This window comes from Pipra filicauda, unplaced genomic scaffold (genome assembly GCF_003945595.2).
Source record: "Pipra filicauda isolate LSUMZ 115617 unplaced genomic scaffold, ASM394559v2 scaffold193_size2426894_pilon, whole genome shotgun sequence".
Taxonomy (NCBI): Eukaryota; Metazoa; Chordata; class Aves; order Passeriformes; family Pipridae; genus Pipra; species Pipra filicauda.
In genome coordinates, this window is record NW_024104302.1 from 162,992 (window position 1) to 178,293 (window position 15,302).

Genomic DNA, 15,302 nt, shown 5'->3' on the forward strand with positions numbered 1-15,302 from the left:
GGCTGCTGAACAGAAATAATCTCCCCCTGGCCACTGGGATGTGGGATTCCAGCACAGAAAAAAAGCCACCAGGAACACGGAGAGCCATCACCTCTCCACATCAAACCACACGGATCACGAGCTGGGACCACAGGAAATAATTCTGTCGGAGCAGAGCCAAGATCCTGGAGCACCAAAGCACCCTCAGAGCCACCTGTGCCCTGCTCAGCTCTCCCCTCTGCATCAGACACACTCCTGCCCTGCTCCCTGTGCGGACACAGAGGGATGTGCCCTGTTTTCCAGCTTCTTACCAGGGTTCAGGGAAGTCCCCAAGGCACACAGGGGCCACCTCTGAGCACAGGAACCTCCTGCTCAGGCACTGTGGGGACAGCAGCACACTGGGCTTTGGTCGCCTGGAATGCAGAATCCCAAAAAAATCCAGGGTGCAAAGCACTGAGTTTATGATTTGATAACTCCTCCTGCAACCCAGTGAGAACCAACTTCCTGAGGCACACACATCCCTGGAAGTGGAGCTTGCTCATCACTCAGTGCCAGCACAGAGAGGGAGGAGCAGGAAAACAACATCTCTGGGCCCAGGAATGAGCCAGGACTGGGAGCCACTGCTGCAGGAAAAAAAAAGGGGTCCTCTCCAAAGTGAAATGGGCACAAGAAATGTGTTAACTACTAGTCAGGGTCTGAAGCAGCCAGAGGACAAGGGCAGGGCAGAATGGGCTGTCACTGCTCCCAAGCTTGGGAATTATGGCAGGGAAAAATCAGAGCACAGCTGTGTAGAGCCAGCACCCAACTGCTCACACCCTCCAGCCATCCATGGGCTCCATCCAGAGGGCACAGGACCCTCCACACCCTCTGGCCATCCATGGGCTCCATCCAGAGGGCACAGGACCCTCCACACCCTCTGGCCATCCATGGGTTCACCCCAGAGGACACAAGACCCTATGGACCTCCAGCCATCCCTGGGCTCCATCCAGAGGGCACAGGACCCTCTGGACATTCCAGCCATCCATGGGCTCCATCCAGAGGGCACAGGACCCTCTGGACCTCCAGCCATCCCTGGGCTCCATCCAGAGGACACTGTCCATGGCAGGGACTGGCCCATGGCAGCTTCCTGGTCACGAGCTGCCACAAGCTCAGAAGACTTAACTCCTAACTTAACAATAAAAAGATTAAGTATCTATCTCAATAACCAAAAACCACAGATAAGATATATGGAAGTAAGAGTCGTGCCAGTCTGGAAAGTGGGAATTTCTTGCTGGGTTTCTACAGGTGATTTAATTGCCAAGTCATCTAAATCACAGTGCTTTTCACTGCCCTCCAGGGCCTCCAGTCACAGGGTGGGAATACAGGGCTGGGAGCACGGCTGCTGACCCACAACTCATATTTAATATATACCCACATATTTATTATGTGCACACAAACATCCCTCTCTAAACCCTTTTTCTCCAAAAAACCTCTCTTTTTTTTTCTTTTTTTTTTGTGATTTAGGTCTACTGCTTCTACATAAACCCCCTTTGGTTCTCTCTCAAGAGCAGATTGAATTTGCTAATGCAATGCAACATCATCAGCCCGAGCTCAACACCGGGCATTAAGTGGGAACCACCAGGGAATTCAGGAATTGCAGATTGCCTGTAGAGCCTGTGAGCTGCCTCAAAGGCTTCTAAATGAAGACATCCAATTTTATCTCAACTAAGCTCAGAACGTCATGAACGTCAACAGGGCAACAACTCCAAATCATTTTGGATTTTATCAGAGATAAAATATTTTTTTACCTGGACCCGAAGAACAAACAACAGCAGAATATTCCCAAAGCTTCACCTGTAGCAGCAGAGAGGAAATATTGTGGCAAATATTCCCGAGATGACCAGAGCTCTCTTTTTTTCCCCTGTTTGCTGGCCAAGACCAATTCAATCCACGGACGGCTGCTCGCTCTGGGCACTCCATCAAATCCCCTCCCTCTGCCTCACATCAGGCTCACTTCCCCCCGATTCACACTGCCTGCCATTAATATTTTAAAGTCCTCCCTTAGACAAATAAAATTCCTGCAACATTTCTTACAACATCGTTATGTGTTACCATGGAAACTGCTAAAATGTCACAAAAGCCTAAAGCTCTGCTGCACAAGGAGAACCCTGATCCTCCTTAGTTCTCTATTTGGGTAATTTGATGATCAAATGTTTTGAGCCCAATATAAATAAAAGGTCACTATTATAGTGGGAGGTGTATTTTAGCTTTTGCACTGTTTTAAAGTACTGAATGTTTCATTAAGCCAGCAGCCAAATGAAGTCGTTTTTCACAAACCCACCCAGCCAGGAGGCACTTTTTAAGCAGTGAAATGACATTCAAAACTCGCTGAAACTCGGTGCTGACTGAGCAGACACCTGAAACTGCAGCCAATCTGTGTCAAAACTACCCCTTTGCTCTCCCTCCTCTGACTGTTCCACTGCAAAAGTGGGAGAGAACTCAAAAGCAGCACAGGCAGCAGGGGAGGGGGGATTCTGCCCCTCTGCCCTGCTCAGGTGAGACCCCCCTGCAGAGCTGCTCCAGCTCTGGGTCCCCAGCACAGGGGACAGCACATGGAGCCCAGCACATGGAGCTGTTGGAGCAAGTCCAGAGGAGGCACCAAGATGGTCAGAGGGCTGGAGCAGCTCTGCTGGGGGGAAAGGCTGGGACAGTTGGGATTGTTCAGCCTGGAGAAGAGAAGGTTCAGGGTGACCTGACTGTGGCCTTCCAGGACCTGAAGGAGCCTACAAGAAAGATGGAGAGAGACTGTTTCCAAGGGCCTGGAGTGATGGGACAAGGGGAAATGGCTTCACACTGACAGAAAGTAGGTTTAGATTAGAGATTAGGAAAAAATTCTTCCCTGTGAGGGTGGGGAGGCCCTGGCACAGGTTGCCCAGAGAAGCTGTGGCTGCCCCTGGATCCCTGCAAGTGTCCAAGGCCAGGTTGGACGGGGCTTGGAGCAACCTGGGCTAGTGGAAGGTGTCCCTGTCCATGGCAGGGGGTGGAATTGGATGAGCTTTAAGGTCCCTTCCCACCCAAACCATTCTATGGCTCTGTGAATGTATTTTACAGTCAGGACGCACAGATTTAAGAGATAAGGGAGCTCTGACTCTTTAAAATGGGCTGGGCCTCCTGGAGAATCACACACTTGTGGAGGGAGCACCCTGTGCTCATTCATAAGGCAGCACAAATTAATGTGCCTCCGAAGCGGGAGCGTCACGGGATGTGCCAGCCCAGCTCTGCCACCGCTATCACGGGGAACATCTCGTTTTGCAGCTGAGACATCCTGGTTGCAACAGGAGCATCAGGGAGCAAACAGCCATCTGCCAAGGGGTTCACCTTCACTAACCTGGCGGCTCACAACCAACACAGGAGCTTGAAACACATCACGGGGTGACCTCCCCGCCACGGCCAGCGGCTGGGACGGGCAGGTCTGGGCACAAAGCTGCAGGCTGGCTTTGGGGAGGGGCAGCAATCAGGGAAACCACCCTCGACACGACCAATTTGCAGCGAAATTTTTGAGACACCCCGTCATCATCACGTGGATGTGAAAGCGGCAGAGTGAAGGTGTCGAGAGCACAAGACTCTGACTGTCTGTGCCCTTTTAAATATTCTCTCTCACCAGAGCATCATCCCCCTGCCTGCTGATGCAACGCAAGGAAATCACAGGTTTACAGGAAAGTCCCAGGCACCAGGAGCAAATCCTTAACTCGGAGTGCCTGTGCCAGGTACCCTGCCCATAAATAGCTCGCTCAGTGCCGAGGTCAAAGCTGGAGCAGGCATTCCAGAAAGTAACCCTATCACAGGGAAGGTCAGAGGGGGGTGAGAAGAAATAGGGGGAAAACAAATTTAAAAGGAAGAAAGAAGAGCTGGATGTTACTTAAGCAAACCATTTCAGTACTTCAAGTGAAAGCAAGTCTTTCAAATGCAGAGCCACAACCAGAGACAGCTCAGAGTGAGGGGGGGAGCTGAACCATCCCCACTTGGCTCCAGAGATGTGAAGGGCAACTGCAGCAAACCCGACAGCAATTCATGTTCCTCTTTCCATCTCCCAGCTGAATTCCCAGTCAATACACAGGCCCTCACCTATTTACATTTTCAAGTCCCTTCTTTCATTCTGAAATCCAGCAAGCAAAACTAAGTCAATTTTCCAAGTTCTCTCCTACCTAAAGCGTTTTATCTGAGGACGGCCCAGCAAAGCCACCCAAGCTCTCCAAGCCTTTGAAACAAGACACTTGCAGAACGCCCCACACATCCAGGGTGTGCCCAAAACACGCTCCGTGGAAAAAGCTCTTGGGGTAGTGCCAGTTTAGCAAGGAAAACATTTTCCCCCAGCTGGAAGCCTGGTGCTGCCGAGCCAGTGCAACCAGAACGGATCTGCTGGAGGAGAGAACAAAGGAGGGGGGGGAAAGCCCATCTCACTGCAGAATGGAACCCCAAATCTTTCAGGAAGACATCTGGGAGTACCCTTACAAGCTCTTCTTTAAGGAATCCCACGTTTGCCATTGCTTGAGTTTTAATCTCAGCCACGCAGAAATTCTAATCTCAGCCATGCAGTAATTTTTGGTCTTGTGGTAGTATTAGCACGAATAAAAACGCAGCTCTGAGCTGTGGCTGCTCCCAGACCTGGTGTAACACAATGTAAGTCTCTCCCCATCCCCCACAGTGGTATATTAGCCTTCAACACTGGAGATCAGCTCTAAACGGGGCCCCTTTCCCTCGCTCAAACACCAACTCCAATTCCACAGGAGACACACAAGCACCACATCGGGTTTTTAATGTCAGTTCACATTCACAAACTTCACAGAAAAATTTGTTTCTGCTGCTTCAGATGCTCTGACAGGCTTTTTCCAATGAAAAGTAAAGTAAATATTTATACAACCCTATCCAAAGTGTCACCCACAAGTCCTAAAAACATCTGAACTACAGCCTGTTCTTACTTGCTGCCCCACTGGGTGAGGGCTACAGAGACAAAGAGCAGTTTATTGGCAGCGCCAGACACCAAATCATTCCCAGTCCTCCACATTATCTTCCATACACCAGCTCAGCACAGCCCAAGAAACAGGGAAAGAAGACCTGACTGCAAACAGAACGACCCAAAACCCTGCCAGAGCACGAGGGGCATCTGCCAGAGAGATGCTCTGTCTGCATCAACACCCCCCACACCAAATTCCAGTGTGTTCTTGAACCACAGCACCCAAAGCCAACGTTACTCCTTGCACGTGTGACCCAACATGGAGTGATGGATCACGGAATCACAGACTGGTTTGGGTGGGAAGGGACTTTAAAGACCACCCAGTTCCACCCCTGCCATGGGCAGGGACACCTTTCACTAGCCCAGGTTGCTCCAAGCCCCGTCTGACCTGGTCTGGAACACTTCCAGGGCTGGGACATGGTTCCCTTCTCCCACAAACAAATATGATTTCAGCCTAAAAAGATAAATTTAAACCAAACCATCAAACTCTCTCTTGGATGAAAGACAACAACACTGCCTTTTCCAAAGTTCTGTGGACAGCAACCTACCTACCCCAAACCCACCGAACCTCCCTGCCACAGCTCCAGCGAGGGCTGCACGAGGCTCTGATAAAAGTCAGAACAACTTATCAGACACCCTATGTCTATAAAAGGTGTACTATGACCAGCACTTCTTCAAGAAATAACCAACCCTCACTTGCCCTCTTTTCTTAAAAGCAAGAGGGACTTGGAGTGTCCTACTTCCTGATACCTGATTAAGCATTTTTCAACAATGAACTGCTCTATTGTTCTGCTTTCAAATGCAAAGCAAGAACACTTCAGGATTCCATCTCTCTTCCCAACTGAAAGAGGCTTAAGGGACATCTCTCCCGACCAGCACGTGGATTACAGCAATTCAGGGACAGCACATGCAAGTTTTCATAAACAGCTGAAAAATATAGTTGAGCACCGTGCTGACGTCAGCACCTACGAGCAAAGATAGAAGTAAACAAGAAAAACACCCCCAAAAAATCAAGCAGGTAACTGAAAAAGAAATAAAGAGTAAGAGGTAAACTTTTAGGATCGCTCTGCATAAATAATTCGGCAAAATGTGGTTCTGACCAGCAGGAAAAGCTTCCTTAGTCCCCACGGCGTGGGATTTGCCATCTGAATTACAGTGTGGGATTTGCCATCTGAATTACAGTCCCATGAAGTCACAGATTTGAGAAATACTATCTAATTGCCCTTGAGGTATGGGCTTTATTATCACGCTCTCGCTTCAAAAACATAATTGAGGGAGAAAACCCAGAATTTCTAAACCCCATTTCTCAGTCAGCTGATGCACCAACTGTGACCACCCCTCAAACAACCCCCAATGCAAGCGCCACGTGCATCCCTCTCCAACACAGGCCTTGGAAATGAGTGCTGGGAAAAGCACTTCTTTGTGAGAAACCTTAATTACTACTCCAAGCCCAGCAACTCTGAAATCCCGGCAGCACAACGTGACGCAGCACAGGGAGGAGACAACACATGGGCTGTGAAATGATTCACTGCAACACCAAAGTGCAGAAGGTGCTCGGATTTCCCACCAGTAAATGGGAATAATTAAAGTGCACGGGAATAATTAAAGGCATCGTGGCCATAGGCATCGTAACAACCACAAGTGAACACTGGAGGTACTGCCTGACCCCTGGAAAAGGTCCTGTGGGAAGTCAGAGGTGTGAGAAGTTGGTCACCAGGAACTTCAGTTCCCTCTCAGCAGGCTGGTGCAACTGCCAACCAAACAGTGACTTTCCAGATAAGAAACCTGAGCTAAAAGATAAGTCCCAGTTAAATATTTGGTTTCACTACCTTTTCAGAAAATTTTTCCATGGTACAGACTGAAGTTGAGGATTAGAGACTAAATCACCCACCTCTCACCAGCTTATGCCTGTGTTGCTGTTTGACACAGGTAACTAATCAGCCAAAAATAACTGACAAATTCTGATGAAACTTGTCTACAGGCAAACACAAGAACACCAAAGAAACAACCAGCCTGAGAAAACCAATTACTGTAAAGATGCACCAGTCCCATGACATATTTCCTACTTATATGTATTAACACAGGGCCACAGAAACACCAGGACTCTCTCTGATGACTTGCTAAACCATCACTTGGCCACACAAGTCAGATTCCAGCCAGCAGCCCTCCGGCACTGGGAGGAATTCCATGCCCTGCTCCAAGCCACCTTTCACAAACAGCACTTCCTGATCCCACCACACTGACAGCAGCAGAGAACCAAGGAATGGTTTGGGTGGGAAGGGACCTCAAAGCTCATCCAGTCCCACCCCCTGCCACGGGCAGGGACACCTTCCACTAGCCCAGGTTGCTCCAAGCCCCATCCAACCTGGCCTTGGACACTTGCAGGGATCCAGGGGCAGCCACAGCTTCTCTGGGCAACCTGTGCCAGGGCCTGCCCACCCCAAAAGGGCACGTGGGCCCTTTCAAAGTCACACAGGTTTCACAGTCACAGCTCCTGCCTCCAGTCACACCCAGCCAAAGAAGCTGGGATTCTCCACAGGGAAGGCTCCAACCTGCCCTCCTCACCTCTGAGCAGAGGCAAAGCTGCCTCCTCCCAGTCCTCCTCTGCACCGCTCCCACTGTTGGAGCAGCATGGAGGAGGATCTCAGCCGTGAGGCAGAGCTGTGTTACCAACCCCAGAGCAGCTGAAGTGCAACGTGGTGGTGCTGGATGGACACAAACCCAAGGACAGCACAGCCCAACCCTGCCTGCACACACCTGCCTTCCCCATCGGCTGCCTGAGAACCAGCAGCACCCTGTTAAACCCAGCCCACGGCTGGCAGGGCTTCCCAAAGGTGTAACAAACACCTCCCTGCTTTGTTTATGCATTAACGATGGCCTGGTTATGCACCTTCCTGGGCAGCACATCTGGGAGTGCTTTAAAAGGACCTGCCAGGCTCTGATCCGCCCCTAACGCTGCTGGGAAGATGTAATTCCTCAGGGAGATGCTGCTCCATAGCCCAGATCAGGCAGGTCAGAACAGTACAAAGGCTTCAAAGTCTGTCCTTGACCAGATACTGATTCTGGAATGCCACCACGCCAGAAAAACTCAAAGGTCAGCTCTTATCTAAGCATGATGTAAGCAGTCTTTGTTTCTTTTGCCTGCTCCTACTGGAATCCCAGAGGCAGTTGGTGACATGGCCCCTCAGTGCCAGTGGGCTTGGAAAACTGCAGCACAGCTGTCACTGAAGGTCTAGGAGGAAGCAGCAGTTTTTTGGGGGAAGGCAGAGGCACCCAGAGGCAATACAGAGCCAAGGGATGGTGACTGTGGAATGAGACAGAAGTTTACAGAATCACAGAATAGTCAGGGTTGGAAGGGACCTCTGGAGGTCATCCAGTCCAACCTAGGTTACACAGGAACACATCCAGGTGCTTTGGAATATCTCCATTACACACTTAAGATGTTCCATCTCACTACCAAAATTAAAACAGAGTTCAAGTCTTCCTTCTACTAAGTAAATTCTACAAGATGCAAAATCCAGCCCTCCTTGAGCAGGCTTTGCACTCACACCAATGGACAACAATGGCTCTGTACAATCAGCTGGCCCAGGGCGGCTTCCCAGTGGAAAACTCGGCTCTTCCCCTTCCTGCCTCTCAGCACTACTGGAAAAGAATGAGGTTTAGATGCACTCAGAGGCTTGTACCAGCTCTTAAGGTCGACCTGAGTCTCTAACAAGCACCAACACGCACTGAGCCCCGGCAGTGGCAGAGCTTGGAGCCCCAGTGTCACAGCACTCATCCAACAGGACGGTCAATGCCGGGGCTGCTAATTACTAAATACCCACAGGCACCAACGTTAAACGAGGTTTGGTGGGCCTGGCCTAGATGCCAGCGTGCACACACACCAGCTTCTGAACCCAGAGACAATAGAGGGATCAGTCTTTTTATGAGCTTTCCAATCTTTGGCTTTTTAAGGGTACTGGGGACGTGAAGGCATGACGAACGCAGAGGGCGGAAAAGTCAGCAAAGAATTTCACGCATCGTGTCTCTGAATACCACACTTCCTCTTGGGATTAAGAGGAGTGGCAAAGAAATTTCACTTTGCCAGACAACACGTGAAGCCGTGAAACCCACAAATAGGGGAAATTCAATATTATTTTGAACAGATTTTTAATCAAATGTCTCCTCCAATAGCTACTACAAGACTTATAAATGCAATTTTGCTAGTAATCCCAACGGTAGGTTTGTGGATGTTATAAATCAGGAATAAAGTTACTAAACTCTTGTTTCTAGCAGCACAAGAACCCCTTTATGTCCAGCCAGGAGGGATCACATGTTCAGCTACCAGCTTTGCACCGGGAGAAACCCGAACTCACACCACATCTAAGGCTTCACATGCAGAAATTCACCCTGTGCCACCATCCCAAAACACGATGTGACATTGAGTGGGAATTTAATATCCAAGAGCTGTAACATCTGGTTATCAGCACTCATCCATATGAGTGTGTGCTCAGAGGGCCCTGAAGTTCCCAAGTGCCCACACTGTTCACATCTCCCCAGTTCAGTAAAATCTGTGTCACAGAGCAGCCATTAACTCGCTCTGGACAACAGGTCTCTGAATCCACTCGGTTATTTCTCCACAGAGACCTCAACAAACCCAGAGCAGAGCAGGAATGTGAAAGCCCTGGTGACTATTTCCAGCCCCAATGGGAAAGCCATCAGCATTCCAACCAGGACCCCTGTGCCTGCTGCAGGGAGCTTTTTGTCGACCGTAGCGATACTTCACAGACTGAGGTCTCGGTTCAATAGGTCCATCAGGGTGGAAGAGATCATCTACTGATGCAAGCAAGATTTCACACAGACTACACACAGAATACGGCCTTTTAAGAGATTTGTGCGAAATACTGGAAAATTCTGGGGTTTGGAAGAAAAATTTCCCTTCTTCCTTGACCTGTCTCAAGACCTTTTGCCTTGACAAGGATCTTCCGCCTCCACACACAAACTGACACCTAATACTTATGCAAACAGCATCCAGTTAACAACATAATTATGAAGCTGCTGTCATCGTTTAATGCAACTCACAAGACAAGATGAAAATTCCCAGCAATAATTTCCCACATTCAAGAGGAGAACACACTTCACACTTCCCCTGGCACTTGGGCCAAATCCTTTCAGAGGTTTGTTTTTTTTTTTTTCCAGCCAGTTCACTTAACAAATAAAATAATTCCCCAGTCACAAATATGCTGCCAGGTACTGATATTCAGACTGGCCTTACTTTACACAACAGATTTACTACAGACATTCCCACTGCAAAACAGCAAACATTTCATTTCAGAGGACAGGTCCAACACATCCTGGAGAGAATGTGTTTATGGCATTCTGGGTTTGTATCTGCAGCTCACACCACCCCAGCCAGCCAGTATTTCCAGGACTTGCTGCTCCACAAACACCAAAGGCTATTTCCAATATGCACGAGGAATTTTATCTTCAGTGCTGCACGTGCTGCAAATCACACCACACCAGCTCCAACAATACTTTGATCCGAGACCATCCAAAATTCAGCGTTCCTACAAACCCCATGTATCTACTTTGCTCCCCATCGGCAGAAGTAAACAAGCACGAGCGCTACTTACAGTGGTACGTGGGGCTGTTCTGGGTCTGCTTTGGTCAGTTCCTCTTCCTCAACGTCCGACTCTCCTCCCGAGCTGCTCTCGGTGACGTCCGAGTCAAACGCCTGCTCGCTGCACCTCAGGTTGGCCATTCCACTGGCCGTGAATCTCTCCAGCTCCTCCGAGATCGAATCGCTCTTCAGGAAGTTGCTCAGGCCTTCGGAAGTAACTGTCTCGCTCGCAGCTTTCCTCAAGGCTGCTTCTGCTTTCCTGGTCAACATCAGCTGGCTCCGATGCCTCAGCGGGTCCAAAGCTGGAAGCTTGCTCAGAGTTTTCTCCAAGAAGCCACCCAACTGCTGCTGGATGTGTCTCTCCACCTGCTTCGCCTGCACCACCTGCAAGCGTTTCTGCAGCCTGCGGGCCCTGCTCTCGATGTCTGCCTGCCGCCGGAGCAGCGCCCTCGTCCTCATCTCGGAGTCGAGGGCGCTGTGGTGACCAGCCAACAGAGGTTTCTGCTCCTCCAACTTGCTGCTCCCGAAGTCGGAGCGACTCGCGACACCGGGCAACCGGGTCTCTCCACTGCCGCCCTCGAGCACCCACTGCTGCTCTGTGGAATTAAGGGAAGATTTATTTGCAGTGCTATTATTGCTAAAGGGAGTCGTGTGCTCTGCATCAAGGCTTCTGTGTGGAAGAGTGCAATTGGTCAACCCGGTCTTCAAGTCCCCCAACTCGGAACCTCCTGTATTATAGTCAACAGTCTGGAGGGCAGCAGAAGGAGGAGCACACTTCCCACCATTCAGAGAACTAGAGTTTTCATGGTCTGAACTGGTACTTTTGGCCAATTTCTTGGCCAAGCCATTTACAGGCGCTTGTGGGAGAGGTGGCTGGCTATTAGTACTCATTGTTTTTAGATTCTCCAAAGTGAATTCCAACACCGGTTGCCTCCCCAACAGATCACTTGTTTTCAAGAAGGACTGAGATAAGAGAGAGTGAGATTTAAGGACTGTCTGCTTGTTGAAGACTCCTTGCAGCTTCAGAGGCTCTTTTGAAGAGACAGATGTTACATCCGAGCAGAGATAAGAGGCCACCAGCGGCTGCAGCTTGCCCAGCTCTTCCTTCGTTGGGTTGTTTCGGAAATCTAGACTGGGATCCTCCGGAGCAATGGCTTTCCTTTTGGTGCCGTTGGCAGCCAGGAGGATGTTGTTGGCGTTGCCGTTGCTCTCGGCACTGCCAGGCGACAAGGTGGAGGACGGGGGAGCCAGCTTGAATCGGATGTGGTGAGCTTCGGCTGCTGCGTCAGTGAGAGCGGGCGCCATCGCAGCCATTCAGCACAGAGAGACGGGAAGTCCAGCCTCTCCCGGTGCCGAGGCCAGCTCCACTGCCTCCCACTGCCTCTCCCGAGGGCAGCCTGCACGAGGGAAGGGGAAAAGACACAGTTAGGAATTGTACTTGAGAGAAAATAAACCGAACAAGACAGGCAACGGCAGCGAGGCTTATGGACGCGATCCCTGCCTTCCTCTGGGAGCCCCGGGCTGGAGCTCCGTGGAGCCACTCGGGCACCAGGAGGGTGGGAACAGAAGCAGCAGCACACAAGCTGGTCTTCAGGATCTCCTGAAGTTAATCACAGGACATGCCAAGTTGGAAGGGACCCAAAAGGATCATCCAGTCCAACTCCTGGCCCTGCACAGGACCATCCCCAGGAGCCACACCCTGTGCCCCAGAGGATCCTCCAAACACTCCTGGAGCTCTGGCAGCCTTGATGCTGTGCTCACTGCCCTGGGGAGCCTGTTCAGTGCCCAACCACCCTCTGGGGGAAGAACCTTTCCCTGAGATCCAACCTAACCCTGCCCTGACATAGCTCCAGCCATTCCCTGGGTCCCGTCCCTGGTCTCCCCAGAGCAGAGTTCAGGGCCTGCCCCTCCTCTGCCCCTCCTGAGGAAGCTGGAACTGCAGTGAGGTCTCCCCTCAGTCTCCTCTTCTCCAGCTGACCAGACAAAGTGCCCTCAGCCACTTCTCACACGGCTTCCCCTCAAGACCCTTCACCATCTTCACTGCCCTCCTTTGGGCACTCTCTAATAGCTTAATATCTTTCTTATAATGCCTGTTTGTAACAGCTGTTCCCATCTTTCAATATATCCACGAGCACACCAGAATCCTTTCAGGCCTCCATGAAAGGCCTGGCCCTGAAAACACCTATTCCTCAGTGCCAGCAGCTCACCAACTTCATCATTACAATCCCCGAGCTACACCTATGAAACAGTTTTTATTGCTTCTACTGCCAGCTCAGGGGTGTTAAAAATGACAAATTAGAACTATAACATGGAACACAGACAGGGCTTGATGGGAACAAATCTCCATATGCTAAAACTCCCAGTAGCTAAAGAAACCCCACTGCTTCCCTGAAAACCTTGGATTTGAAGAAAGGCGCTTCCCTGGCGTATATGAAACCTACTTTCCCAGAAGTACATTTCCGAGTGAGCCAGGTGATTTCCAGTGTTAGCAATTCCCATTTCCCTTTCGAGAGCATGGATAAAAATTAACCCACACACAGAGCAGTTCTACACTGACTGTCAGAGCAAACCAGGGCTTAGCTCAACTAGAGCAAACAAATTAAGAGAAATAACCCAAGACACTTCATTCCTGTACACTGCAACCACCTTCCACCCACCTTCAAGTTTCTGGTCATTCACCCTCTTTCTTTACCACTGAAGGTGTCAGTGTTTTTAAATGCCTTTTTAAATAGCATTCAAATAACCCTCAGCACAGGCTGTGCTGCCAGAGCAACAGTTATTTTATTTTCTTTTTACTGCTGAAGTTATTTAGCATCTTCATAAGATACTTCAATGTCAATTTAATAATAAAAAGTTGCCCTGATCTCCTGCCTGATATGCCAATTCTCTAATTTCACATAAATTTGCATAAGCTTGTTGTAGCTGTTCATTAACACATCCCAATGACCAAATTAATACACCACTTTACAGGAAAAGCGAGGACTATCTCAAGTTTTAATATGTTGAGCAAGGAAAATTTCCCAGCCAGTTTTGTTTCCAGCCTCATCCAGCTGCACCACAGTTGCTCCCCAGCGTCAGACCCAGGTGCTTCCCCACAACAGGGACCACAGGCAAGACATTAGAGCTGAAAAACACTAAGTACTAAACCCTCAATTTTTGTGAAAAGTCAGAGATGAGTTAGAGAAACAAACCCACGTTCCCATGGGGGGAAGGCTCACAGCACATGCCCAAAATTATTTGCTCTGTGTGGCTTCCAATGATTGTGTACGTTGGCCAGCTGGCTGGCTCCTCACCAGGTCCAAAACTCAGGCCTTCCACAGTCAGAGAATCCCAGAATGGTTTGGGTTGGGAGGGACCTCAAAGCTCATCCAGTGCCACCCCCTGCCATGGGCAGGGACACCTTCCACCAGCCCAGGTTGCTCCAAGCCCCGTCCAACCTGGCCTTGGACACTTCCAGGGATCCAGGGGCAGCCCCAGCTTCTCTGCCCAACCTGTGCCAGGGCCTCCCCACCCTCCCAGGGAAGGATTCCTTCCCAGTATCCCATCTAACCCTGCCCTCTGGCAGTTTGAAGCCATTCCCCCTTGTCCTGTCCCTCCATCCCTTGGAAACAGTCTCTCTCCATCTTTCTTGTAGCCCCTTCAGGTCCTGGAAGGCCACAATCAGGTCACCCCAAAGCTTCTCTTCCCCAGGCTGAACAATCCCAGCTCTCCCAGCCTTTCCTCCCAGCAGAGCTGCTCCAGCCCTCTGACCATCCTGATGCCTCCTCTGGACTCTCTCCAGCAGCTCCATGTCCTCCCTGTGCTGGGCCCCCAGAGCTGGAGCAGCTCTGCAGGGGGGTCTCACCTGAGCAGCCTCACCCCCTTCACCTGCTGCCCACGCTCTGGATCTGAGAAAGGGTCTGCATTGCCTAAAAGTTCAGGCCACACTCAGTGAAAATGGCTCTTAGGTACCACTTGGGTCCACAAGTAAAAACTGAACATGACTATTCAGGGAGAAAAGAAGAAAAAGGAACTTGCAGGGAACTTTCCACTTGTAGCTATGACGCCCCTGGGAGAGCAGAGAGGAAGACTGACAGAATAAAGACTTCCTCCACTCCAGCCTCCTTCCAAGGCCTTCACTAGACACACACACACACACACACTGGGAGTGACTGTCCCTAACGGGCTCTCCCAGTTCCACAGAAACACGTGGGTTTCCCTCCCAGAGGAAACTCGGGACCAGGGCTCTTCACCACAGCAGCTCTGGAAACACCCAACTGCAAAAAGTGCAGAAAATCCTCCACTTGGTGCTAAATGATTCTTTCTGAACACACACACATGGACTGCAGTCACTCAGGAGTTTGCCCAGGCTGAGGAGAGTTTTAGGCGATGACCTAAATTTGCAGGTCATCGGCTCAGTTAAATTAAGAGAAGTAGAAAACGGAAGCAAAACTTCGACAATGCCTCTTCCTCCGGGTTACCAAACTCACTGGAAAACAGAAAATCCTCCTGCTAAGCTACTCCAAACCTCCTTGGCTCCACTTTTCGTTGGGTGGACAGCATTTAAAATACTTTGGAAGCCTGGAAAGCCTCCCCTAAGAATAAGGCTTTGTTCTAGTAGCTTAAAGATGACCTCCAAAAGTTATTGGCTCTATTTTTTTTATTTTATTTAGGTCCTTATAAACTCTCTGCGTGCTGGACAGCACTGGCTTCTCTAACACTGAATTAAATCTCTACTTTCACGAGCAACCC

The 15,302-nt window shown here is 50.1% G+C and overlaps 1 protein-coding gene across 3 annotated transcripts in view; it reads right to left on the minus strand.

Moving 5' to 3' along the window:
* Positions 1–15,302, minus strand: part of KANSL1 (KAT8 regulatory NSL complex subunit 1) — a 107,326-nt gene that overhangs the window by 75,615 nt on the left and 16,409 nt on the right. For all 3 annotated transcript variants that reach the window (XM_039380365.1, XM_039380367.1, XM_039380366.1), the window contains exon 2: positions 10,585–11,968. In XM_039380365.1, coding sequence (XP_039236299.1) covers positions 10,585–11,885 — 1,301 coding nt within the window. In that variant the 5' untranslated portion in view covers positions 11,886–11,968. The remainder of the gene's footprint in view (positions 1–10,584; positions 11,969–15,302) is intronic.